General features: G+C 42.4%; 1 protein-coding gene across 1 annotated transcript; it reads left to right on the top strand.

Annotated features, from left to right (window-relative positions):
• Positions 1–3729: 3729 nt before the first annotated feature.
• Positions 3730–25798, top strand: tafa4b (TAFA chemokine like family member 4b). Its single transcript, XM_086041445.1, has 5 exons — positions 3730–3862; positions 4583–4698; positions 10704–10859; positions 19334–19458; positions 24949–25798. Exons 2-5 carry the CDS (start codon positions 4584–4586, stop codon positions 24958–24960), a joined length of 408 nt encoding a protein of 135 aa, XP_085897571.1. The 5' UTR covers positions 3730–3862; position 4583; the 3' UTR covers positions 24961–25798.
• The last annotated feature ends 1448 nt before the right edge of the window (positions 25799–27246 follow it).

The raw sequence follows: 27246 nt of genomic DNA, 5'->3' as shown, positions 1-27246 counted from the left end.
CAAGGCCCGTGGGCCTGATCCGGCCCGTCACGTCATTTTTTGTGACCCCCCCACCCTCTCCCGAGACAAACCATGTGTGTCGACTTCAAGTTTCTTGATAAAATATGAAAAAATTGCAGTGTTTTCACTTTTAATAACATTGAGCTATCGTAAGCATTTTTATGTTAGCTACGCCCCTTTTAAAATGCAAAATATTTTCTTACTGCCTTCTTATTTCAAAATTTGTTATCCGTCAATATAATGTATAGGTCATAATATAAGATGATCATACTTTTATATAGGTTCACTTGCATTTTGGCCCTCCAAAGGGAAAACATAACTACGATGTGGTCCGTAACAGAAATGATGTTGACTAAGGATGGACCGATTATCGGCCGGGCCGATTATCGGCACCGATATTTGGCTTTTTGACGAATATCACCGTCAGCCTTTTTTTAAACTCGATAATAAATCAATTTAACACTGTGGAAATCAAAACAAAGATATGTGAAAGTTGAACATTTCTGTCATTTTGAAATGTTTTCATTTACTGTAGAAAACTACATGGAGCTATTGTTTAAGTTTTCATTTATCCTTTTTAAGACATGCTGACAACCCCGGAAAAACTACCTGAAAAAAAAAATCTCATAGATGCATGTTTTTTTGTTGTTGTTTTTTTTCTTTCAAGGAAGCCTTAACTTATTGTGGCTATTTGTTGCGCGTCGCCAATTTATTTACATGCCGACATAGTTAATGTTGGGGGGGAAAAAAAGTCCAGTATGTACAGTATTTATTACAGTACTTATTTTTCTGTACACACACAGACCCATGTGTCTTAACACAATTATGAGACTAACTGAACATTCGTTCTTGTCTTGCAGATTTGGGAGACTCGGTCATGACATGTCACTTTTTCTAGCACCTAATCATTAATACTTAGAAATCCAAAGTCTACAACACGATTGGGTCCCCATCTTGACTGATGTTCAAACATACACACACGACACACACACACACATGCAGCTCTATTGCACTCTTTTAATGAGCGAATCGGAGCGCAAACCTGATAAAAATGCACGCCACGGCCCTGCCTTTAAAAAGAGAATAAGAAATGGGCTACGGCGCTTCCATGTAGCATGCCTAATCACTCAGCTACGCAACACGTGCATCTTTCTACAAAAGGTACATAAATGGAATGTATATAGGACCCCGTATGCAAATTGCAAACACATATACACGCCGGTGCCAATCTCAAGCACGGCAACATGTAAATAATAGTGCACATTTCAAAGTAGAAACAAAGCTTCAGCTCGCTTCCTGTCATAAACGCGACAGCAGCTCCTCTGCGAAAAGCCGAGCGGAAGGCACTCTGTACGAAAGAAAGCATTCATTTTCTCGATGTGTATTTTATCTTACACTTGTTATTATCAACTCATTTCCTTCCATGCGTTCACCCTCGCCTCGTCTCATGCTCTTTCTCTCTCTCCCCTCGCTCCATGCCGATGCTGTCATATACCGTTCACAATTCCTCCCACTCATCTCCTCCCTCGGTGTCACGCGTCAATTTCGTATTCAAACACTGTCACACTTTGTGTTCACTCGGTGCCGCTGTGTCACTTTCCCGTTGCTGATAGTTTCGACAAGACTACGTTCTACGCGCACACCAATCTGTTGTTGTTACCTTCAGGTCGCGTCGTCAAGTCTGTTGACGTATTTGCCCGACAGCTGGATTACACACAGACTACCAATGGATTTAAATTACACGGAGCGGGAAAGGTGCATTGGGGAGCACGTCGGCCACGTGGTTAGCACATGTGCCTCGCAGTCCTGAGGTTCCGTGTTGCAATCTCAGCTACAGCCTCCTTGCGTTAATGTTGGCGTGTTCTTCCTGTGCTTGTGTTAAGTTCAATAAAGACTTGGAATGGCGTTGGCTGAGAACATGAGTGTGGACGGTTGTTTGTTTATATGTGCTTATGTATCGAGCTCACACGCGACCCCGAAGAGGACAAGCGCTATAGATTGGCTGGCCCAAGCATGAGCCCAGTACATTTTGTCAAAGGACTGCATGAAAGCACACCTGCTCGTTAGGAAATACAGTATCGAAGAATGAAAATCCACTCCAATCCAAATGTATTTATCGAGCACATTCGAAAACAACAGGGTTGCCCAAAGTGCTGTAAAATCCATTCCCCTCCCTTTGCTTTTAAATACCTTATATTCTTTTCTTTGTAAATGCCTTTGAATGTTGTATTTTTAACTACGTGAAGCACATTGAGCTAATGAGCTTCCTTGTGAATGTAATGTGCTCTATAAATAAAACTGCCTTGCCTTCATTCAAAACACAAAGGGTGCCATAGTCTGTCTTTTGAGTTTGCTTTTTGACTTTAGTTTCATGTTTTTCGTTCCGTTCCTGTGTCTGTCTCTTGTTAGGTTATTGAGTCCACCTGTGCTTGTCACGCCGGTCTCTGGTGTAAGCCCATCAGCTCCCTCCAACCCTCCGTGTCTTGTCCAGGTGTTCCTCATTGAATCGTCAACTTGTCCGTATTTGGTTACCCGCTTTCTTTCAGTCCTGGTTGATTTGTTGTGATTTGTCAATTGTCTGTCAGGTCAGTGTCAAGTCCGAGTCCTTTTCTCCGAGCGTTTTTGGACGTCAGCATTTTGGTTATCCCAGTGCCTTGTTACCTTTTCGTTTTTCCTTGAATTAAATACTTAATATTACGCTTAGTTTTTGCCTCCTGTCTCCCTGCGTTTGGGTCCTCCTCCACGCAAACTATGACAAAGGGCATACAGCCAAGTAATATCATAATATATACAAAACAATAATCTGTCTATCTGTCTGTCTATCCATCTGTTCATCGATCATCTATCTATCTACTTTTACATCTTCAATTAAAAACTCCTCCTCGCCGCCTCTGCCGCTGTTCGATTTATGACCACTAGGGGTCAGTGGCACGCCGTCGACTGCTCCCGTCTGGTTGAAGCTGACACCTTTTGCTCGTAGGTTCCCAATCATTTGCAGGAGGCTGATCTGAATTTGAATGAGGCGTGATGAATAATGAAGGTTTAAAGAGGGGAATAAATTGAGTTATTAATGTGAATCTGTTGTCTTTCATTCCGTTTGCTGAGTTAGTCGCTTTGTAAAGAGAGGCGTGTTGACACACTCTTCTAAGGGGGATGCTAATTTACCCTGCTTGAGTGTGCCACTCACTTGTATTTAGGGAAAAGCTCTCATGCCGACAACCGTCTCTCTGTTTGAATTGAAACCGTGCAAACAGTGTTTGTGTAAACGCGCGTGTGTACCTCATGTCCAAATGTGTATGAGTGATGAGAGAGTTTCATCATTGTCTGTGGTTTTGGGGCTCACTGAATGATGACTAGTCTATTTTTTGGGGTTATGTACAATCGTTTTCATGAAAAATTTAGACAAGCACACGTCCATCACCACCCATGTGTTCGTCTATGTGCAGTATGGACTGTGCTGTATATGTGTGTGTGGTATGTGCAAACGTGAATGAGAGATAGTGCCAAAGCTTTATGATGTCTAGAGTGGGGATCACATTGAGCCTGGGGCGAGATGAACCTACTGTAAACAATGGATCTGACAGAATGTAGACCTCCACATCTACCCCTTTGTGTGCTTGTGTGTGCGTGTGTGTGTGTGTGCCCCTTCATACAAGGCCATTGGAGGCTACCGAGGAACCCATCGGAGCACCGGCCTCTCTGACCTGGTCTCTTTGTGCTTGCCCATTCCAGGGGCTTCTTCTGTTTGAGGTTGAGAAGCAAGAGGAAGAAGAGGCCAGCCAAAGCGGGAATGGAAGCAGCGATGGCCTGGTGTTCTTAGAGAGGCTACTCAGTGGAACAGACCCATTACAAAGGCAAGCAGGTAAATTAGAAAAGGACGCAGAGTTAATGATTGAGATGATTATATTGAGTGAAGCAATTGATTGCTTAGCCTGTAAAATACTGGGTTATACCAAAACCTTCCAGTAAAATGTAGCAATTGATTGTCCAGATACATCTCGTAGAGCTTTATTGGACAAGCAGCCATCTTTGCTACCTTTGAAAAATGTCAACTTAAATGCCTCATAATGAGGTAATGAACAACCACCCTAAAAAATGTATACGTGTAAATAAAGACGCATTTAAATACCAACAAATTGAAATAATGCTGCTAATATGAGTTCTTCAGCAGCGGAGGACACGCATTCAAATGTGTTTTCAAAACAATCGTAGTCATGTAGAGCATGTTACATAAAGGAAAAAATCGATTTGGTAGAAAAATGCTTTTTTTTACTGGGTATGGAAACTTACGGGACATGTTGTAATAATCTAATATAATATATTATAATGTTACACAAAGGAAATTGGAAATGCTCATCGTATTGGAGGTAAAGACTGTTAAGAAGATAATGCAGCTATTTTTGTTCTTTGCCCTTCTCATTCACCACTCACATTGTGGTTACTTATTGAAAACACAATGAACTGTTTACTGTGATGTCTTGCCTTCTATGTTCAGGTTCTAACCTCTGCACATGCCCTTTCCCTTCCTCTCTTCCTCCTCCATGGCATCCTTGTACCTGGCATTCCTCATCCCTTCCCGCAGGATGAAACTGTGGGGGAGGTCGTCTTGGCCTTTGCAGGTGGCCTACATCGTTGCCTTGGCGATGCTCTGCGTTGCCCCCGTGGACGCTGGCAACCGCCACCATCGGGGATCGACAGGTACGCATCGGAACTCGCTCCGAGAACCCTTTCACAAATACCGCAAGAGGTTAATTACACTGTCAGTGCCGAGGCCCGGCATGTTTCTCAAGGCTGAGCCTTCCCCGGTCCTGATGGAGAGGGACTGAGCTAGCCCTTAATCACAAAATAGTCTCGTAAGGCTTCACAGGACCACAGTTCACAAACATCGTCGACATACCCTTGTCTAAACCTGCCAATGAAAGAGTAAAAAAATAAAATCAAATAATCATAATAATCAATGAATTAATGCAAAGAAATTGGGGATTAAAGAGAAAACCTCGAGAAGAGACCACAAATGTAGGAACTCGAGCTCAGAACTGTGAGGCGAATGTGCTGCACTTGTCCACCATGCCAACTTAAGTGGGTGAAATTGTCCAATTTCCCACGAGACAAGGCCCCGCCCCGCCCCGCCGCCCCCGGCCGCCTCTTTCGGGCATGCATGGATGCAAACACCGCTCCAGTGAGTGAGTCTACCGTATGGATGCAAATGGCACTTAAGCTGTCAGGAGATGTCAACACAAACACATCCGCGTGGGTGTGATCTGATCTACTGCAAGTGCTTGGAGGATGAGCGTCACTCTCCTGATTGAGAATATCTCACGAGGTTATAACGTCTGATTTTAGGGTGCTCGTTATTACCGGTGCTTACATTAACGCGCCCCCTCCAGTCAAATAATTGCTTTAGTTACGGCTACTTATACGGTAAACAAAACGACTTTGTTGGCTGTGCAAAAGTCCGGCTTATTAACAAGTTAATTGATGGATCGTAATGAATTTGCCAGGGACAGTCGTGGCTTGTTGGCAACAATCTCCGTAGCCACCTCGTCCTCAGACTTAATTATGACAATTTCTTTAATTGTCTCTCAGTTTCTTTACTCCTGCTGCTTGCGTTTTGCAAGGTGACCTTTATTTGCAGTCGAAATGCGACCAGCCTGCAGTCTGGGCAGTGAGTGATGGTATTAGTTTTCCTTTTGATCGAGAGGAGGCAGCCTGCTTACGGCAGGGACACCACTAATTGCAGGCATTGTGTATTGTGAAGGTCACGGGTGGCCAGCCCCTCCTTCGTCACCCTCACTGTGGAACAAGATGACTTGCTCCCAAACCAACTGCTGCATTTTGTTTATGTATTACTATTTTTTTTTTAACATGCTGTGCATGTGAGCCTCCAAGACAAAGTGATCTCAGCCTAAAAATATAATTGTTTGCGTTTTTGGGGATTATTTCTAATAGATATAACTACATGCTCATTTTTGGGGGAAATATTTCAGAGATTTTGTCACTAAATTGTACTTAGGCGTGCATGTGCATGAGTGTGAATGTTTGTTGTTTGTCTCTATATGTACCAAGAAATTGGCTGGCAACCAGGGTGGATCCCGTCTCTTAAGTCAACTGGGGTATGTTCCAATTTACCGTCACAGCGACCCTTGTGAGAATAATCGACCAATAAAACAGATAACATGGATGGTGGGCATTTGTTGGGTTCACATCACAGCTGAAGTTCTATTAGCCACCACAGGGTGGCTCTAGAGTTCAGAAAATGCTGGGCTGGACTGGTTTGTGTTGTGCTGTTTCAACTCAGTAACATTTATTCTCGAATCAGTATTATAAGAGGCATTGTGCTGTTTAGTGAACAACATTGAGTCAAATAAATCAAGCCCGCCTTGCAGACTTTGACTGAGTCACCTTTCCTGAACAAGGTTGGCCAAGCGACAGAAAGTGAAAAGCAAAAGAATTTGCTAGGTTTCTGACTGGTGGTAAATTCAATGTTCTGACATCTGCCATTGTGCAAACACCACGCAAGAAATCAAAATTCTTAAAAATCTTAATTCCATCACTATTTCGCAATTATAGAAACAGTTTAAAATTTACCTCTGGAAATACTGATGTCATTGAGGGTTAGCTTCTGGCCTTGGGAGGATGGATATGAAATTTGATTGGTTCATGAAACAATGCCAATGCATCAGCCAGCTTTGCTGATTCCGAAGGCTCTGGCAAGATTAAATTGACATGGCAGCACTGAGAGGCTGGAATCTGATTGGACAACAAATACATCTAGCATCCACTAACATGAGCATTTAGAAAAACACTTACACAAAGAACTAGATAAACGGTAGGGAATTAGCGTGGACACAAAGATGCCGCCACAAAACTTGACCCGAGACATGCACATGGAGTTTTACCCGAGAAAATAGCCCCCCCCCCAAAAAAAATCTCTCAACCAGGAACCGTCTCCTGTCGTTCACCCCAAGAACAGGATCATTTGTGACCGATTACATCGCTAGCAGAGAACGGCCACTACTGGTACCTGCACATACGTACCCCGAGAGAAGATCTGCAGCTATTCATAGCAGATTTCATATTTTTCACCGGCGTGCTTAAAGGCCACCGCCGTGACCTCAGATGAAAATTAGCATAAAGTGAGGTGAGGTCTGATGTGGGCCTGTTAGACACCGATAACGTCAAGGCGATTGATGGCTCGCACATGCAGGGCCGGCCGGCTGAGGAGGAGACGCCGCAAGTGTCGGTCAAGAACAAAGATAGATCTCCTCTCAATCCAAAAACTGGACTAGACCAGAAAAGCTGTTCGGATTTAAGATTTAAGAGAAAGGGCTGCAGCAAGATGTTAGCCACAATTCATCAACATAACTTATCACTGCATTGCGAAAGTATTTGGAAGGAATCCTGTCTTTTTTTTTTTTTTTTTTTGGTAAATCAATCACATGGCGTTCTTGCTCACCTGTGTCCGTCAAGCAATTGGTTGGCTGAGCCATCAGTTCAAGGTGACTCGGCTTGTCGGCTGCCGCGTTGTGGTTGTCAACCCGTACCCTCTCACATTCCCTTCATACTCTGCAGGACTATTAATATTTAGCCACGCTTGACAAAACTCTTGATCGTTGCGCGGTATGCTCTATTACTTTGTCACAAGTCATAACAGTGGTTTAAAGGCAGTATTGAAACATTAGACACACTTCCACTACGTGTATAGCAGGAGGCCAAGCTTCTCAATGCATTCATCTGAAATGGATGAGCGCTAAGAGGCAGCAGCACTCCGAACAAGATGTTGTACTCCAGTAGTGCCGACTACTATATAATTTCTCTCAATTAGGAGTTGGCAGGGCTCAATCGTAACTTCCCTACAGTGCAATAAAAGACGGGATACCGTGCCGCCCCATTTACTGCAGGGGATACGGTCCACGCCCATCCGTGATAGGTGAAAATCAGCAATATAGATATTAGCGATAGACCCATATGTCTTTTTCAGGGCCGATATCGATATTTGGAACTGATATTCATTTGCTGTAAAAGTGAAAATATTAGCGTCAACATGAAAACTTTACTTTGTCGAAACTCCATGAAACATGTTTGATAAAACCACTTTTCAAACTTTCAACATGTTGAAGGTTTTTCTTTTAATGTTAATCAGATAGAAGAGCAGTGATTCCCAACTTTTATCGAGCCAAGGCACATATTTTAAGTTTGAAAAATTTCACGGTGCACCGCCCCAAAAAATGTTACAAATGTGAATACATACTGTATGTCAATAATATACTTTTTACGAACTAATAGAAGAGTATTTATTTATTCTGTCTGTTCAGTCACTGCTCAGTGATTTGTAAAAAAACAGATGCCAATATTCGTCAAAATGCCAAATATCGGCGCCGATAATCGTCCGGGCCAATAATCGTCCGGGCCAATAATCGGCCAGGCCGATAATCGGTGTATCCTTAATCGATATAATCTAAAACATTTTTTAAATTGTTTTACCCCTCCTACATGCATTATGACAAATCAATTTTACCGTCCTGTCCGTCCACAAATACACAAAGACTTGTCATTCTAATAGTGCTGACCTATTGACACGGATACTTCATTTTGCGGGATGAATTAAGGATTTTGAGAAAGAGACTGACTCTTGCAGGGGATCATCGATGCTTCGCTAGTCGTACGAATTGTTTTGAAAAATGCAGATGCAAATTCCGAGGAGGATTAGAGAACTCTGCCAAAGCGAGTGAGAAAAACTGAAGAAAAAATACAAAACGACAAAAAAAAACAACCTCACAATCAAGGGATCAATTCTCTGTGTAGAAGAGAACAAACAGACTTTAAATCAGAAAAGATGAGTGGGGGGCGCGGCCTGCAGAAATGGGGTCCTCCGCAGAATGTGTTTCTCTGTGTTTTCGCTGTCTGCCAGCAAAAGCCCATCGAGCTGAGCGGTCAAAGTTCTGGAGGATGTGTAAAGTCACGTACATAAATGACACTTGAGCTCATGGCTCAGTCTCACCCTGGCGTTCGCAAGGCTGCAAAGAGGCTTATAGGTTTGCAAGGCCGCCTGCGGGCTTTGCTCAGGAAATGTTGGAGAGGGCAGGAGGTGCACAACAAACCCAAAGATAAGTCCTTGGGAATCCCTTTGGAAACCATTAGGGAAGATTGGCTTCGACCAATCGTTTGTGGTCTACGCATGATCTATCGTCATATTTCCCGTGTGCGCATGTGCTCTCCCCTTTATGGTTCGGACTGTATTTCCTCAAATGTGGCCTCCCAATGTAACGGCCGTGTTATCTTTTATTGCCAAATCATTCTTCTCTAATTACCTCGGGTACAGTAAACAAGTATTAAAGATGGTTCTACGTTATGTGGATCTGGCATCAGCGGTGTATTTGTTCATTTTTATGTTCTAGGGCAGCTCTGCGCCTTCACGTTAGTTCCAGCCAGTCCGCCATTATTTTAAAATGTGTGTACTTTTTGGCAGCGTGACGTTAGCCCATCTTTGGATTTCTTGGAAGTTCTCCGAGTGCTTCGGCTACCTCCCATATTCCAAAAGCGTGCTTGTTAGGTTGCTAATAGGTGTGAATCTGAGTGCCAACGGTTGTTTGTCTGTCTGTTACCCACCACTTTAATCAGGACCTAATCAGCGACACATTGAATTTAATTCAATTTATTTTACTGTTGATACCGCCCTCGAGGGCAAATTCAATTTACACTCACAATTCTGTTCCGTTGCAGAGATCACAACCAGATCGCTCACATGCAGACATGCAAGGAGAGACGGGGCCCGTAAACAATGCTGAGCTGTGGGTGTTGGTGCCTTGCTCAAGGGCACCTTGGCAGTAATCAGGATGCAAACAGCGTCACACTAGTTGCAAGGACTCACAACCAACCGTTCCCAAGCTAGTCTCGATAAAATACTGAGCATAAACATGATGTCTTAGTTGTTTAGGCATCTCTTGTTTTGCATATTTGAGCAGGTTTACATAGAACATAAAGAGGACTAATTTGCAGTTTGCCCGGAAAGAAATAAAGCCAATTTCGAAACATCACACACGTACACGCATTAAGTGATACAGTTTCAGGCATGGGCGCGTTGCGCGAAAACGTACGTGAGTTTCAACACTTCCTTCTGCCTCATTACTGTCAGGAGAACGTTGTAATCAACTTGATGAAGTTCCCCAAGGTGGTTTGGAGAAAAGAAAAACAGTATATGCACCTGCGGTTCGCCCCGGTAAAATGCAATAATACTTAAAATGTGACTTTCCGCGACACTCATGCATGCAAACACACACACACACACACACCCACACACTCAGACGGATTTGCTCTTTTATTGTTTCTTCCTTTTGTCGGACAACAACAGTAAGCGATACATTATATTTAATGAGGGCCCTTGGCAGAAAACGAGAGTAAGTATTGCTACGTGTGTTTACTTTGAAATAAAAAAAAAACAAAAAAACTGTGATACACTGAAGGAGCTTACTTAAAAGTGAATCATTTAGTTGCAGCTTTCACAGTCCCTCGTGTTAGCTTGTGTGATACATAGGCTGATTATTGTCACATTCCGAACGATTCTAAATGCTTACAACTATTGGAATCAACAAAGGAAGACTAACTCGAACGAGTTCTACCAACAACTGGTCGTCTGCTTCTCTGTGTGTGCTTGCGAGTATGAGGTAGATAATATCCGTCTCTATCGATGTGTCTGCGTCCAGTTTCCTACCAGGTGAAGCAGGGGACGTGTGAGGTCGTGGCTGTCCATCGCTGCTGTAATAAGAATAAGATCGAGGAGCGTTCGCAAACTGTCAAGTGTTCCTGCTTCCCCGGCCAAGTCGCTGGCACCACCAGAGCCAGACCCTCGTGTGTGGAAGGTAAACAAAAGAAAAAACAATTTGTAACTTTCGTTTTTGTGTCACAAAGTGGGCATCATGAGAACATGCAAACAGCCTAACCCTAAAAAGAATGGTCATTTTGCATAATTAATGATAAGTTTCAGATTTTAAGTAACATTTTTTTTCATTCGATTTTAAACTACAATTAGTTTCTTTCGGTTTGTTTACCCGGATTATAACTTTTAATTCCCCCACATTTTTTGTAGAAAAAGATCATGCATTTTTAATATCTGGCGGATGCTCCAATTGTCTTGGGGGGAGAAAGTTGGGATGTGACACTTAAAAATTAATTAAAAAAATAAAAATAAACCCGAGTTCACTTACATCCGAATGATAAAAACTAAACAAAACTAAACAAAAAAAAAATTATAAAAAAGAAGCTTTTACAGCATCAATATAATAATTTACCGTTTTCGAGTGACATCACTTTATCCATCCATTTTCGCAACATTCTCTTCATGGGTCACAGGTCAACTGGAGCCTATCCCAGTTTACTTTGGTTCAGTTGCATGGCACATATACACACACATAAAAACAAACAACTACGCCACGCTAGTCCTGGAACCTTTCTGACGCACTTTGTACAAACTGGACACATCCAGCTGGTAGTCGTGTATTGTGTTTAATGTAGATTTCCTCCCAAAAGGACACTTGATCTCAGACCCTTGAATCGAATTGCGACAGCAAACAAATGGACCCCATGCTCAGTGAAATATGACTTCATTAAAAGTGCCTTTAGTATCATCACATTAGGCAATAAATTGAAATGGCCTGCTGCTACTGTATCCTAAACTATGAACTGTGTCTCACATGGTATATCTTCAAAATCAATTTATTTCTGCCTCGCTCGCCCATGGAGTTTGTTGTGTTTGTGCCCTTCTTTGTTCCCCTGCTTAATTTGGAAGGAGATTCCAAATGCCACGTAGGCTGCGGCAGCTGTCAACCTCAAGACCAGACATCTTAACTTGAGGCCAAAACATCTTATTTGATTCGGCTCACAGTTCCGTCTTATATACCACCGCATGGACCACTTGGACAGCTGCTCATGTGCATTGAAATTCAAGAATGAAATCAGGAAATAAGCAAGTTTTTCTTTTTTTTTTTTTGATATCATGAAAACAAAGACATATATCAGTAATGTTCTTTTTATTTGTCTTTTTAGATACACTTACAATCACTCAACATTCTCTGCATTCCACTTGAGCGCCAGTGATGCGATTCCATAATGAGACCAGTAGAAGGTGCTTTTCCCATTTAAATCACAAACTTACCACATCTGCTTGTTCATTTCAACACCATTTCTACCCAATAAACAACTAGATTTGCTCTTTGATGAGATCTTAAAAAGGAACAATGCGTTGATAATGATAAAAGCAGACAACCGTAGCAACAATGATTTGTTTTGTAATGGAAGATAAATAAGGGACAAATGTGAGATTTGGGGTGTAGATTGATCACAATTTGCTAATAGGAAGGAAGGACACCGATCACAAGCAAATACAAAAATAAGCGGGAGGGATGACTAAAAGTCTCTCAGTGATAAATGGTTTTAGATGAGGATGGATGGATCTTAACCACTTTCTTGCAAATGTATGCACACAAATCCCCTTTGTCGGAGCCTCGCAATTGATTCAAATCTAACCTCTCAGTCTCATCGCCTCACACTCGCGTCAAGCTTGACCTCCGAGTTGGCAGTTCCAAACGAGCCACCCTCAGCCGCGCACACCCGAGCACGCCAGCGCCTCTGCCGCGCTCCTTTGCTGATGGAGAGGGACAAAACCTCACTCTGTTGCCAGCCGATGCAGAATGGCCGTGGTGTAAATGGACTTGCATTATTGATGCGGCTGAAAGAGAAGCAAATGGCAGCAGGTCCCATTACCGGCTGCAGCCTGGCGAGACTCGTTACTGTGAGCCAAGCTTTTTTTTTTTTTTTTTTTTTTTTTTGCAAATCAACTCTATTGTTTATTTTCCCCAGGAATCAAAAAGCCCAGATGTTGACGTTATATTCCAACTAGTTACAGTTGTGCCGTTAACCGCAAAGGGCACTTCTATACAAATTGGGCTGAATTTTAACACCACCTCACTTACTGTAGGATCAAAATCAGCAAAGGTTTCTAAAATAATATCTTGATCGATTATCCTGTGGTGTGGGGTGTCTTAAGAGTGATTTTTCCTCCCTAAACTGCTTGGAAAACATTGAACATTGAAACATTGAAAATCTGTTCAATACTCATAATTGCATATCCTTGCGTGTGGTCAACACCGGGGTGAGCTAACCGGGGTTAGCTGAAAAACGATAATGCGAAACGCAACGAGTGTCAATGCCAAACGGAGCGATTGTCAATGGGATCCGGTTGCATGCTAACTTGTGGTGGCTAGGCTAACGCATAGCGATAACAATGACAGCATCCAACTCTTCTAAGCATACTCGCTGTTTGCTGGAATGACGTCAAGTTACGGTAAATGATGTATTCCCTTTCTGATTGCTCCAGAATCGGCAAGACAATCAAAGCACCCTCATCTGATTTCATGAGCCATTCGCAGTTTCACGGTACATTCTGGTCCGTGCGTACATAGAAACCACTCAACTCAACTGTGTTTGTAGACTACAAAAACGACCACAAGTTATATTCCGGTTATTTTCCCTTCAGATAGCCTCCCTAGCGTGAAACAAGTGGAGCTCGGAAACACAAACCCGACCTAATCACTGACCCGGAAATGCTCAATGCGTTGCCGTGCATAAGGTCCATTTAAAAGCGAGATGAAGCTTGACGTGTTACCGGACACAAATAGTAGGATCAACTGGTTGTGTTGACGTTACTAGATAAGCTAACAGTTGGCGTAGTTCTTCTCGTTTTTGTACTTTTTGTACTTCTTTGAGTCTGGATGCCTGTGGTACAATGCTTAGAGTTGAACGGGTAAACAAAACACACCAACCGCTACTTATGTGGTGGAATGAACTGCAGTGAACCCCGTTACGTTCCAGAACCACCCACAATAGGTGAACATCTGTGATATAGAGTGACCTTACAAACAACTCTTTGAATATGAATTTTTGTTTTGTTTTACCCCTGCCACATGCTTTAAACGAGTAGCGAGAGAACACGGACTTGAAGATTGTGTCTCTGACTGGTGCTGAGATGTGTGAGCCCCTGACTTTGTTTTATTGCCATGGCATTGCAGCGTCAATCAACTCTGCCAAGTTTAGCTAGGCTCACTCGCAATGTCCGTACGGAATGTCTTTGTTGAAGCTTGAGTTTATGATCACATTTTTTTCATCATCCTCATAAAATGTGGCGTTTGGTGACATTCCTTACATTAGCAGTATAGCATTCCTATTCTTTTTCTACTCTTCACTTTGTGGAATATAAAGATGACATCAGGGAACACAAGAAAATGTATCAGAATTTTGATGACAGCGAGACTTGAATTTTTGTGCATTAAGACTATTGTTATTATTTTTACAAAAATGTTGCTTTAAAAGACTTTCATTGTTTTAACAAATTGTTGTTGTTACATTAACTGAATTTATAAGAAACATTTTATTCAAATGTGTGTGCAAATTAAAAAAAATCTCATCAAACGAAATCACTTTTGTGGGAGTAATAAAATATAGCAGATAATCATGAAAGCAGAGTCGAGCTTTTCTAAAAAAAATCTGTGTGGGTATAGTCATTCATGTTGATAATTGTTGCATCGAAAAACAAATAAATGATTAGATAATGATACAAAAAGTCATTATAAATTCTTCATGTTTGCTTAACAGCAAATGCCGGTTTGACAGGTGAAGCCCAAAGCCAAATCGAGCACTATCTAATGTTTAAAGCGGACGTCAAGCAATTTTTTTTCAAGAATATGTTCTATGCAAGCCCACTAGTTGATTTGTGGAATACGTGTTAATCCACTGTTTTTTAGACATCTCTGGCAGCGGCCATTTTGCCTTCCGTCGACTGAACATGACATCACAACTGCTCACAAAGACCAATCACGGCTCAGATTCAGAAAACGGGTCAGCCGCGATTCGTCGTTGTGAGCAGTTGTGATGTCATTTTCAGTCGACAGAGGACAAAATGGCCACCCCCAGAGATGGCTAAAAACAAGTGCATTTTGCTGCTTAACTTATATTCCACAAGGGCAAAATTAATCAGAATGCCGTGTTTCAACTTGTGGGCCTGCTGCGAACACATTCTTGAAAAAAAAAAAATACCACAAAATAAAAGCTGGACTTTGGGAACTTTTGTCTCTTATTCATCTTTCGAGCTGAAATCCAAATATCTTCAGTACATATACCGTACAACAAATTGAACAAACGGACCTTGTCATTCAAAATACTTTTGGCGCGGACTGTAGTGTGCAACGTTAAAACTTACAGTTGTGCAAAGAATATTTTTCGTAACATACAGTGGCTATTTAACACTTGTTGAGCGGTTCAAGTGATTTAGCGAGGATTGTGTTTCATTACGAGGAAACGACGTCTGCTGTTTTTGCTGTTGCGACACATCTGGTTGCTATCGTGTCCCAAAATGTCTAATCTACTCTCGGTCATGTTTTGGTCACTTTGCTCGTCTTTCCTCCTGTGAGTGCTTAAGTGTAGCAGTGTCATCTATTTCTTGTTGGTTTTTACTCCACTCTTGTGTATTCTTGTAATGCACATCCGGTTCCTCTGTGTTACTAAATCATAATAGAAAGAACAGTCGACGCATCTCCAACTACCCCAGGCTCACTCTGTGGTCCAGTTACGATGCCTGAGGGTTTTATGCAGACTACACCTTCGGCTGCTTGTCTTATGGACTGGATGTGTGTGTGTGTGTATGTGAGTGCAAAAGTGCATCATATTTCTTTTAAATAGTAATGACCTGGTGGCAAGGGCCCACGACTGATCTTTTTTTTTTTTTTTTTTCCCTTTTTCCTCCCCCTCCACACAAGCATCCGCAGTATAGCCGACACACACAAGCCCGTGTTGGCCCATTGAGTGAGTCCCATTTAAAGTATTAATGGACAAACACTCAGGACATCTGCACCCTAGTGCACATGATTGTGTTATGCCGTGCACAAGTCCTCATCCCACTGCCGAATACGCGTTCATTCAATTCATGTTTTCAATCAAGCTGAAATTATTCTATTTGTATTCTCTATCTTGTGATGATAAGGGTTACAGGCCACTGGAGTCCCATTCAACTCGCCAAAGAAAAAAAAAAAAAATCACATGACATACTCCAATTTTTCATGTTGTTGTTTGAAGCGAGAGCAAACTGTCTGACCCTGACTCGCTTATACATGCTCGGATGATTAATTGTTCACTTTTAATTATTCACATCAAGCATAATGCAGGCTTGTTTTTACTGAGGCTGCGCACTGAGTGGTTAGCAAGTCTGCCTCGCAGGGGTTTGAATCTCAGCTCAGCCGCTTCTGTTTAGAGTTTGCGAGTCCTCCCCAGGCTTACTTTGTCTCCTGGTCGCCGTGCCAAAAGTCAGCTGGGAAAGGCTCCAGCTCGCCCGCGACAAATGGAGGCATTGATGTTTTTTACCGAGAGCGTACGTGTGTGTCACGAATGAGGAGAAGAACAATGTCTATTCTTCACATTATGCATTCATAACAGCGTCAACCAGAATGGCGCAGACCTTCGCCAAGGTTGAACACAGACCTCACTGAGGTCCCTGTATAATTTTCCTTCTCAAAGAAATGTTGACTCTATGTGTGTAGGCGAAGGCAAAGGCAGTTGTGCAAGGTGACAAACAAATGTGATGTGGCGCGGTGGTTTCAACTCAATGTCCCCGCGACTCTTCAAGCTCGACTCCATTCTGAAAGCAGAAATGACGACGTGGTTCTTCACGTCTCGTCTTTTTGTGATCGTACGGATGTATGGACACTACATCGTTTGAACTGCCGGACACTCAAAATAGACGTTTGAAAAATGTGTTTATGCCCACAAATTAAAGCAAATTGATCCATCGCATACAGTATTTTGGTGTCTCTGTATGGTTACAGTTGTGCACTGGCAGGCTGGGCCCAAGTATGTGGATGCACTCCTCACTTTGTCCACATGATGTCACAAACATTACAATCAAAATGCCAGCAGAAATGCTGCAAGAAATGAAATGTTTGGAAAGTGCACGCACGAAACCGTTCACATACAAACTATATGAAAAGAAATCACTCTGTGATTGACATGTTGGCATCAGCACGGGGAGGTAAAAGGCTGTCGGCAGCCTCATGGCCTCATTGTGAGAACCTTGAGACATTTGAGGAGCCCCCCAGGTATAACGATATTCACACCCTTGAGCTTCCTCCACACCTGCATACTGTTTTTTTTTTTTTTTTTTTTTTTTTTTGTACATCAAATCCCACACTGAAAGTTTGAGAGCTACCTTCACAGCAAAGGTATTCAAATGAGCTGTTATACCGTGATGAAATGCGTGACTAAGGCGTGAGCCTTTCCAAATGGGCGAACAATGAGAAAATGTACTGTAGTTTGCAGTTCTGGTCCCCATGTAACTGGCGCTGTTTCAATCTGCGTTGTGACATTGGTTTTCATTTTCAACACATGATGGGCTGATGTTAGCACAAAAAAATAAATCCTCCCTTCCACATTAAACAGGGTAAGTATGAACGGTGCTGTTACCATACTGTACAGTAAACATGATAAGCGAGCTTCCAATATGGAGAAACATCTTTTGTCTTACCCAATCATGCAACGATGACAACAACATCAATTATATCGTGTGTCATATACATACAGTATATATTATTGCACTCCCCCACTCAATGAGAATCAAGAAGAGAATCCTTAAAGTGGAAGTCAACGCAAACAGTTTTTTTTTTCCAAGAAGATGTTCTATGCAAGCCCACTAGTTGAAACAGGGCATTCTGATAAATATTGCATTTGTGGAATAAGTGTTAATCCACTCGTTTTTAGCCATCTCCGGGGGCGGCCATTTTGTCTTCTGTCGACTTAAAATGACATCACAACTGCTCACGATGACCATTCACGGATCGCATTAAAAAAACAGGTCAGCCGTGATTGGTCGTTGTGAGCTAATACTAAAACTAATAAAAACGAAACTAAAACAACGCATGCAAACAAACCAGTTCTAAAAACAAATGAAAAGGAAGGGAATTAAAAACAAAAAAAATTCAATAAAAACAAATTAGAAACAAACTGTAATGAAAAATCCCAAACTATTTAACCTTGGTGCAGACAGACACATTTTACCCGTGACCCTGAGCAGTGTAAATTAGAGAATAGATAGTTTCATGAGGGTGGATTTTAAAACAACAATTAAAAAAAAAAAGTTACCCTAATCAACTAAATAAAAATGAAAAAAATGGGAGCTTTCTTATCTCATCTTAACATAAAGATAGCAGATTAAATGCGACAAATCTATTTTGGATCATCCAGGCACATGACAAGAGCGATATCAGGAGCTATGCTTAAAAAAATGTGAGAAAACAAGTCTTTCCATTTGCTAGTGCAGCCAGTAATGAGCCGACACCTCATTCTACACGTCCCCCGTTAATTCCCTGAGGTGAAGATCTCAGAATTAACTGCTCCCCGCTACCGCACTAATCTCTTTAAAATCGATCTGGTGCGGCCGGTGTCTGATCTAATCATGACATCACAGGCCGAGCTCTGGGACGCATTTGCTTTTTGGGACTCGACAGGCAGCTGTTGGCGTGTCAGGCTGGCCACGCCCACCCACTCCACTCCAGCATGGGATAAGTTGCAAGGAAGCAATAGCGCTCGCAGGCCATTAGCTCTAAATAACACTCAAAGCGTCGTCATCAGCACCATAATGGAGACATTAACAAGCATTACACAGCCGTTGCTTTTTAGAACCGTTAACTGCCACTGAGCTCATGCATCATAACACCCTGTTAAACGTTAGTAATAGCGGCGACTTTCTCATAAGGCACACGTAAACGTCATGAGGCTTCTCTTCATTGCAATTCTGAGCCTGTACTCTACAACAGCCACTTGCTTTATTTTCAGTTTAAGATGCTCCTTTCCAGAATAGCCATCCTTAAAAGAAAAAAATGACGCAGTTGAATTTCTTAATTTCCCTTGTTCCTCATTTTCCGCTAAATCTGTTTTGGGTGAACACAAGTATTAAGCTGAATCTGCCTCCCTTGTCTCCAAACAGAAATAATTAGTACCATGGTCAAACTGTCGCCTCGCCGTCATAAAACCTGAAAGGGACACTTAACTAATTTGGACATTTTTTTTTACAGTAAATGTGAACTTTTTGTCCATGTCACGTTTAGGTAACAACCAAGCACGGCTCAGCTTGTGCACGTTAGGTTGATACCTTATCCCTCAACGCATGATGTCATTTTCAGTTGACAGCAAGTGGCAAAATGCATTTTTAAAGGTTGTACATGAAAAATGATGAAGGTATCAAATTCATTAGAGAGCAAATATGAACTTTTTTTCCCCCCTCCATCTGCTTCTTCAGCCTCCATTGTAGCCCAGAAATGGTGGTGCCAGATGCAGCCATGCATGGATGGAGAAGAATGTAAAGTCTTACCCGACTTGACCGGCTGGTCCTGCAGCACTGGCAATAAAGTCAAAACCACAAAGGTGAGAGTGTGTGTTTGCATACTACTGCTTGATGTAAGTCTATCAGTGAAAGGAAGCAACCCATGTGAGTAGTAAATTGTCTCGACCAACATTTTGTTGGACAATACGATTCTTTAAGTGGCACACCACTTCAAAGGACGAAATGCTGTCATGGATGACATCACGTGACCTCGGCAGATCTTGCAAGTCTTTCAAATCTCTTCAGCATATTTCATCACTTCAACTCAGTGAGCAGCCAGAAAGAGCCAACGCTTCAATCGTGTCTTCAATCTTTGGCTTAAAGTAAGGTGACAACATAAGAAGGGTATCAGTGGAATAATGTGATGGTGGCCACAGAATCACCAAAAAAAAAAAAAAAAAATGCTGCGAAACCAGTACTGATAATGTTCTTCTGTGCAGGTAGAGTTGAGTCAATGTTTATTGATTGTTTGTACACTGAAAAAAACTGGTGTGTTGAATTTACTCAATTTTATTTCATCAAGCAGCTGCATAAAACCATTTGACCTGGAACCGGTTATTTTGTGCAACCACTTGACAAAATAAAATTGAGTAAATAAAAAAATCTGTGTATACGTCCCCTAAAGTGCAGTCACCCACTGTCAGCTAAGATCCCGAGCTCCCCGTGTGGCCCTGAACAAGATAAGTGGTGTGGAAAATGGACAAATGGGTGAAAACAGGACATACATCGGCTGCTCGGTACAATATGGCTAAGTCGATAATAAGTCAACAATAGTGATGAAAAATGAATGGGATAAACAGTACACCGTAAAATCAACGTTCAGTCTTTGGCGAGACGAATCTCTGAAGTTTTAATCTTCCTCTGTGCGCCCTGCTTACCCGTTCGCTGAACTTTTGTCGCAAGGTGCCACCTACACATGCAATCATTTTCAGGCAAATAGCCTTACCTTACCTCAAAATGTCCCTTCAAAAATATACTTAATAAATATATTACAGACGCCCTTTCAGCTTTGACTAACAGTTGATGCAGCTGAGATAGGCCTTGATCTTGAACTGAATAGATTTTTTTTCCCTCTTTGAGGAATAGCTTGTCTGAATTAATGTCTGGTAAACACAGCCTCTTCAAAATTTGATGACCTGTGCATCATATTACACGAGCACTAATCTTGTATTTAAAAAATAAACAAACAAACAAAAAAAACGTATTTCTAAGTGGCGCTGGCAAGTAAAATGTCAACACTGAAGTCAAACATCAGAACACATTACACTTGCAACATGAAACTTTTGAAGTTAGTCAGTAAAAGAAGACCACAACCGATTTTGAGGGCTTCATAAAGGTTCAGCTGGGGGGGGGTCCTTCTTGGTCATTTACAGGGCCTCTGTCGGTGATTATACAAACGCTTATACAAAAAAAAAGATTGTTTAACAAAAAACAAAACAAAACTGACCAATATTGTCTCCTATGTATGCATGCACAATATTCATCAATATATTTTTTCTTATCATATTAAATTGGATACTTGAATGCCAGTGTAATGTTGATGATCAATTTACTACAGTTTAAAATGGCATGTGGTAAAGTTTTGAGTATTCTTACGACTAATGCTAATAACATTAATAATGATTATGCTAATATCCATAACAACATGTGATGCAAAGCTTCAACTAATTAACATTCTTTAGACGATTTGAACTAACACAAGATTTAACTGGGATTAAAACCCTGACAATATAAAGTGAATTAGACTATTAAAGGCCTGCCAGATGTAAATACTATTAATGAACAATAAAAGCACATATTAGGCCAATCTAAAGTAGACACCATATTGAGTACTTTCAAAGGTGGGCATTCCCTCTAACTGATGGAGTGGTCCGTCAAATCGTCAAACTTACGGACGCCCGTTTTGCTGACAATTGACGAATGACGGGACACCTTATAAAAATGACGGACTGACGGATGACGGAAGTGGGTTATCACCCGTCAGTGTAATCGTCATCCGTCACTGACGGACAGTTAGTCCATCGCTGGCCGACGCACGTTTTGTGACGTCTTTGGGGGGGACCGACTGACGGACCAACAAACCTCTGACAGACTAACTGTCGGACGGACTGACGACCACAGGTGGGTAGTAACGAGTTATATTTACTCGGGTACATTTACTTGAGTAAGTTTTGGGAATTTTTTTTACTTCTAGGAGTATTTTTATACCACTATACTTTTTACTTTTATTTTGTCAGAGACCCGCGCCAGGCTCTACCTTGTGACTGTGTTTCACCAATCAAACGTAGCCGTATGGCGGTCTCGTCACGTGATCATATTCAAATTCAGCTGCGGGAAAGATTTGTTTTGGTATGAAAGGGATCGAAAATGTCACGCAGCAATGCTGGCGATGCAGACACAGAATCTTTGGGAAAAATGCTTGTTTTTGCATGTTTTGTCACATACACACGGACTGAAACACACAGGCACACACGCACACACATACAGTTTACACGAGTTCTTGGGCTACTTTGTTGTTCTGCCTGCGGAGCCTGTTAAAAAAAAAAGTACAGGGGCTGAAATGTGCTTCTTTTGCTTAATTTATACTATTATTAATTTATTGTTTATTTAAAGTGCTTGAATTTACCTTAAGATTATTCAAAGTTATTCTTTAATTAAATTTAATTCATTTTATTGATTGGATGGACTTTGATTTGCCTGAAGATGATATTGTGTTTTCGTCTTGGTTGATTGGACGTTTAAAAAAAATAAATAAATAAATGAGACATTGCCAGTTACTCAGTACTTGAGTAGTTTTTTCACCAAGTACTTTGTTACTTTTACTCAAGTAATTATTTGGATGACTACTTTTTACTTCGACTTGAGTCATACTATTCTGAAGTATCAGTACTTTTACTTGAGTCCAATTTTTGGCTACACTACCCACCTCTGCTGTCGGATGACGGACGGGTACCTTGGCCGCTGACGGCTGACAGATGACGGGCCAGCAAGATTGAGTGAAACGCCCACCTCTAAGTACTTGTAATCTTTTCAAATTATTTTAAGACCCCCTTTGTGGCCCACCTTCATAGAAATAAAAACCTCGATTTACTCATTAGCCATCACCATTAAGTCTGTCAGAGACGACAATTAGCCAAAAGAGGTCGGCAGACGGAAGTACTTGTGAGGGGGATCGGTGCGTTGTCATCAGGGCTTGGTTGGAAATATTTTTTCACATTACAGTGATTGGGCTTCACTTTGCATCGGAATATACAGGCCTACTATATTTCCCACTTTAAAGAGTTAATAAAAACGAATATATTCAAGGTGATTTCCCCCACCCGATACCCGTTTTGGCGCGCCTCGGGTCCCTGTCGCCCTCAGCATCTGCCTATATGGCCTAATGGGCGAGGAGCCGTTCGTAAGCTGCCGCCGTGTGGAAGTTAATTTGCGTCTCGGGTGTGAGCGTCTCTCCGCGTGCCGGGGAAAGGAGAGCAGGTGCGCTTGATTTACACAGGTGCGGGCAGAAAGACTTGCGAGGGAAAGAAACCGCGCCGGCACCATAAGAGTAATTGCTCGGGAGATGGCATAACAGCACAACATCTGTCGCATTCATTACAATGCATTATGACTGGGGCCTTCCGCAGAGGTTTTACAATTAAGGGTCATAATTAAGTTGGTAAGTAGGATAGACGGAGGAGCAGAGGCACTGCTGGGCTCAGCCAGCCAGAGGCAGAGGATTTAATGACCCCGGGCCTAACAACAACTCTGGGACCGATAGGACAATTATCCCAATGCCGTTGCCTCTCCCCTGCACGTCTGTCTGTTTTGTCACTCCTTCCGTGTCACCGACCGATCAGCCGAGAGGAGCCGAGAGGAGCTGAGAGGAGCTGAAGGGCCGATTGCGTAGGCGGGCATTCGTTTGCATTTGCAAGGTGATTTGGGATCAGTCCACTGTTACTTGCGAGACTCCGTGGCAGATGTCGCCGGCGATCGTTGCGACGGGACACGGGCTCCATGGCAACCGTTTGCGGGCCACTGCTCTGGCACTCTGCGTCTCTCGTTATTGTCCAGCGTTTCTCCGTCCGGCGTTTCTCCTTCCGCTCGTGACCTCCCCTCACAACCTCAACATTGCATTCGCCGCGGTTATCAATTGCCGTCCGCAGCTCTCAACTCCCACGCGGCGTCGGCGTGTTGTACAAAGATGTATGGAATGTGTCTGAGCGCAGGAGGACTGGAAGACTCTTTTAATAAGGATGTGCCGCAAGACGATGCACATCTCAAAGTACATTTGCTGCGCGCGGTTCCCGCGTTGGACAGAGCTGCAAGCATTGTGAATATAGTATGGTCATGACAGGCAATTAAGACTTTGTTGTTGTTGAGATATAAGAACCAACGATTTAAATTACAACGAAGAGACGGAATGGACTTTACTCAATCATTTGTTGTTGTTGGTCTGAGCCAAAAAAAAAAAAAAAAATAGTTATAACAGCAATGAAGACAGTTATTTTTCTTTGATAGAAAAGTATGTGCTCTTATTTTGAAACGCAGATTAGCAGCTCTTTGAAAGGGGCCGCAAGCACGCAAAACAAGTGCTAAATATTGAACATGTATTGAATTACTATTAATTAGTTCTTATTGTATTATTAATAATTAATCCTTATTATTATTGTATTACGTATTACTCTATTGTTTTTTATTTTAGTGCGGGGATGTGAGCACAAACTGTACATTAATGTTTCAATGACACGAATGCTAAACTATACTTGCACGTGAATATTAATACAACATCGATGGTAAAATGACAGCGTAAATATCGTGGGTTCTTCTAAATTTGAACAAAAGACATTCTGGGATGGGGCGGCACGGTGGTCGACTGGTTAGCACGTCCGCCTCACAGTTCAGAGGTCGTGGGTTCGATCCCGGCTCCGGCCACCCTGTGTGGAGTTTGCATGTTCTCCCCGTGCCTGCGTGGGTTTCCTCCGGGTACTCCGGTTTCCTCCCACATTCCAAAAACATGCATGGTAAGTTGATTGGACTCTCTAAATTGCCCCTAGGTGTGATTGTGAGTGCGGATGTTTGTCTCTGTGTGCCCTGCGATTGGCTGGCAACCAATTCAGGGTGTCCCCCGCCTACTGCCCAAAGACAGCTGGGATAGGCTCCAGCACGCCCGCGACCCTTGTGAGGATAAGCGGTATGGATAATGAATGAATGAATGAACATTCTGGGATGCTCGGAGACTTTCACGTTGTTTAAATGTCAAAACAATTCTCCACAGGAAGGTGAATGACATCTTTCCAGGCTCAAGCGGTCACCATAGTAACACCTTTATGAAAGAAGTTTTGAAAGAATTAATTCAATGGGAGGATTTTTGGTCGTATACAGAATGAGTTTTGTCAGTATGTACTGTTTGAGTAACTATATTGTATTTGCCTTTGCAATTTCAAACAATTGCATGGCTCTGTTAATTTGGATGTTTCCTAAATTGCTATAATCCCTGCCATTGTTTCATTTTTCTAATTTATTTTTTTTATTTTATGTATTTTTCTTAGGTCACACGATAACAAGAGAGCCACTGAAGCAAGAGGAAACGTGCAATTCTCCATGTGGAAAGCGTGGATGACTCATATGATTTTACGGAAAAAAAAAAAAAAAAAAATGGGGGGAAATATGATGTCAGCATATCCATCACCAAACAAGACAATAAACGTAACCGCTATAATTCCGTACCTGTGGGGGACATGAGGGGACTACAACTACGGTTGCACAAGGACAAGAAGCGCCTCGAATTTGCAACCATTGGACGTGCGGATGATTGCAATCCATTGTGAACGCTGAGTCAGCATTTCAAAGTGTGTCTTTGAGCAAAGCATTTGTGGAGACGCGAGCACGGCAAATCGGACACCCGTGCAGGCCTTTTTGTGGAGCTCATATACAGGAGCAAAGAGATAGCGGCTCATAACTAGCAAATTAGCATCAAATTGCTCTTGTGGGTCAAGTCACCAACGCAAAGACTGTTTTGCCAGAGCCAATTTGCAGTTCTAATTAGGAATTGCCGTGTAGGAACAAAACATATTAAAAATTAATGTATGATATTTGCACTAGTTGAAACCATTGTTTGGTTATTCCCAGTCTTGCCCGTATCGGCCCGTGGAGGTCACGCAGAGCTTAAAAACCGTGTAAAACAGCTGACATATGAAGTAGGCAAATACATGAGTGTGTACAATCCCGCCCCGTTACATCCGAGCGGTTGAAAATGGCTCCAGCACACGATAGATCGCTACAATACCAACTAGCAAATTGGGGTCATCCCGTATTTTTTCTTAGTTATAAATATTTGTTCCGTGACATCTCCACTGTCATCTTTTTTTCAAATGAGATCCATAAAAGGTTCAAGTATTAGCTTGTGCTGTCTTTCTTCTGAATGCTGGCTGTTTTCCTCGTGGGCACATCAAGCTTCTATGCAAAACAACTTCCTGAATGGGGGTCATTTTTGGAGCTAACTTTATGAGAAATTGGAGGTGTTTTTTGTGCATGCGCTGATTTCCCCGCAGAAAGCTTTTCCGCATCAATATTTCAGTGAGATATGGTGAAATAATTGCCGCGGATAATGGCAGTTCAAGCCTTCGCAGGCTTTTCCCCGCAGGCTCTGTCGCCGTCGCTGCAACGAGGACAACGGTGCACACCCGAAAAGCCGTCGTGCGCCTCGCTATTAATTCCCTCCCATCGCTCGGCGCTTATTACGCTCCCTTTGCTTGTCCGCCCCCCCTTTCCACCTTTACAATCCTTACCGGTGAGTTAATTTTGCTCTTAAGATCTCCCGACTCTGTTGTATTTCTCGCCTCAGCACACATCCAATTGCGAGCCTTTCCCTAAATGTGTCTATCTGCCCGTCTGATATGTGAATGTGTCGGGTCATTGTGTCTCCGGGTAGGCCCGCCGGGGACCGCTCCTCTCCGAGTGAGACTCTCTGCTTTCAGTCACGCTGCTTTATGAGCTATGATAAATCTGTAGGAGCCGAGTTTGTGCCTTTCCTGCTCCTCCGCTCAGCTCTGTGCCAGAGGGAGCTTGGAGGAAAGCAGGCCGACTAGTGGCAGGCGGCTCCACACTCTCATTACTGAGGGGGCCAGCGGTAGCGCCCCGGCTACTCTCGGGACGGCTGACATGGAATATTTTTAGGCTCGTGTTGCAGCACTGCAGCTTTGCCGCGGTGGCCTCCGTTCTTCAGCTTCTCGGCAACTATTGTATGTTCAGAAGGGGAATAAGGATGATTTTTTTTGGGGGGGTGGGGGGGGAGTCTGTTTTACACTCAAGTATCAACAGTCAGTGTCAGGGTCACCCACATGCACACACCATTTTGGAAGAATGACTCACACTGTTAAAAAAAACAAGCAAACCAAAAAAAACGACTTGTATTTTGTGGCCTAAAACAGCAATTTCAGTTGGGGAAACTTCAGAATATTCATTCATGACATTTATGGCAACAACATGAGTTAGCGCGACTACGCAAGTAAGTTGTTTGCTTAAATTTCCTGAGTTGTTTCTATTTATGGTATGTCTTTACAGAAGTCAACTCCAAAAAAGTGTTTGCAATAATATGTTCTATGCGCCTCCACTAGTCTATAAACACAGCATTCTGATTAATATTTCATTTGTGAAATATGAGCTAAGCCGGAAAATCCACCTGTTTTTATCCTTCTCAGGGGGCGGCCGTTTTGTCACTTGCTGTTGACTGAAAATGACATTCCAGTTGCTAAGGGCTCAGGTAACGACCAATCACGGCTCACCTGTTTTCTGACGCTGAGCCATGATTGGTCGTTATCTGAGACCTGAGCAACTGTGATGTCATT

Source organism: Filicampus tigris, chromosome 9 (genome assembly GCF_054856515.1).
Source record: "Filicampus tigris isolate MCC_2025a chromosome 9, RoL_Ftig_1.0, whole genome shotgun sequence".
NCBI classification, from domain to species: Eukaryota; Metazoa; Chordata; class Actinopteri; order Syngnathiformes; family Syngnathidae; genus Filicampus; species Filicampus tigris.
Note: the sequence above shows the minus strand (reverse complement) of the source record. Positions and strands in the feature narration are given on the sequence as shown.

Excerpts from the sequence above, each read along its gene's own strand:
- tafa4b (XM_086041445.1), top strand. The coding sequence starts at position 4,584 with ATGAAACTGTGGGGGAGGTCGTCTTGGCCTTTGCAGGTGGCCTACATC. Across the intron at positions 4,699-10,703 it reads CCACCATCGGGGATCGACAG|TTTCCTACCAGGTGAAGCAG; the intron begins GTACGCATCGGA and ends GTCTGCGTCCAG. Across the intron at positions 10,860-19,333 it reads CAGACCCTCGTGTGTGGAAG|CCTCCATTGTAGCCCAGAAA; the intron begins GTAAACAAAAGA and ends CTGCTTCTTCAG.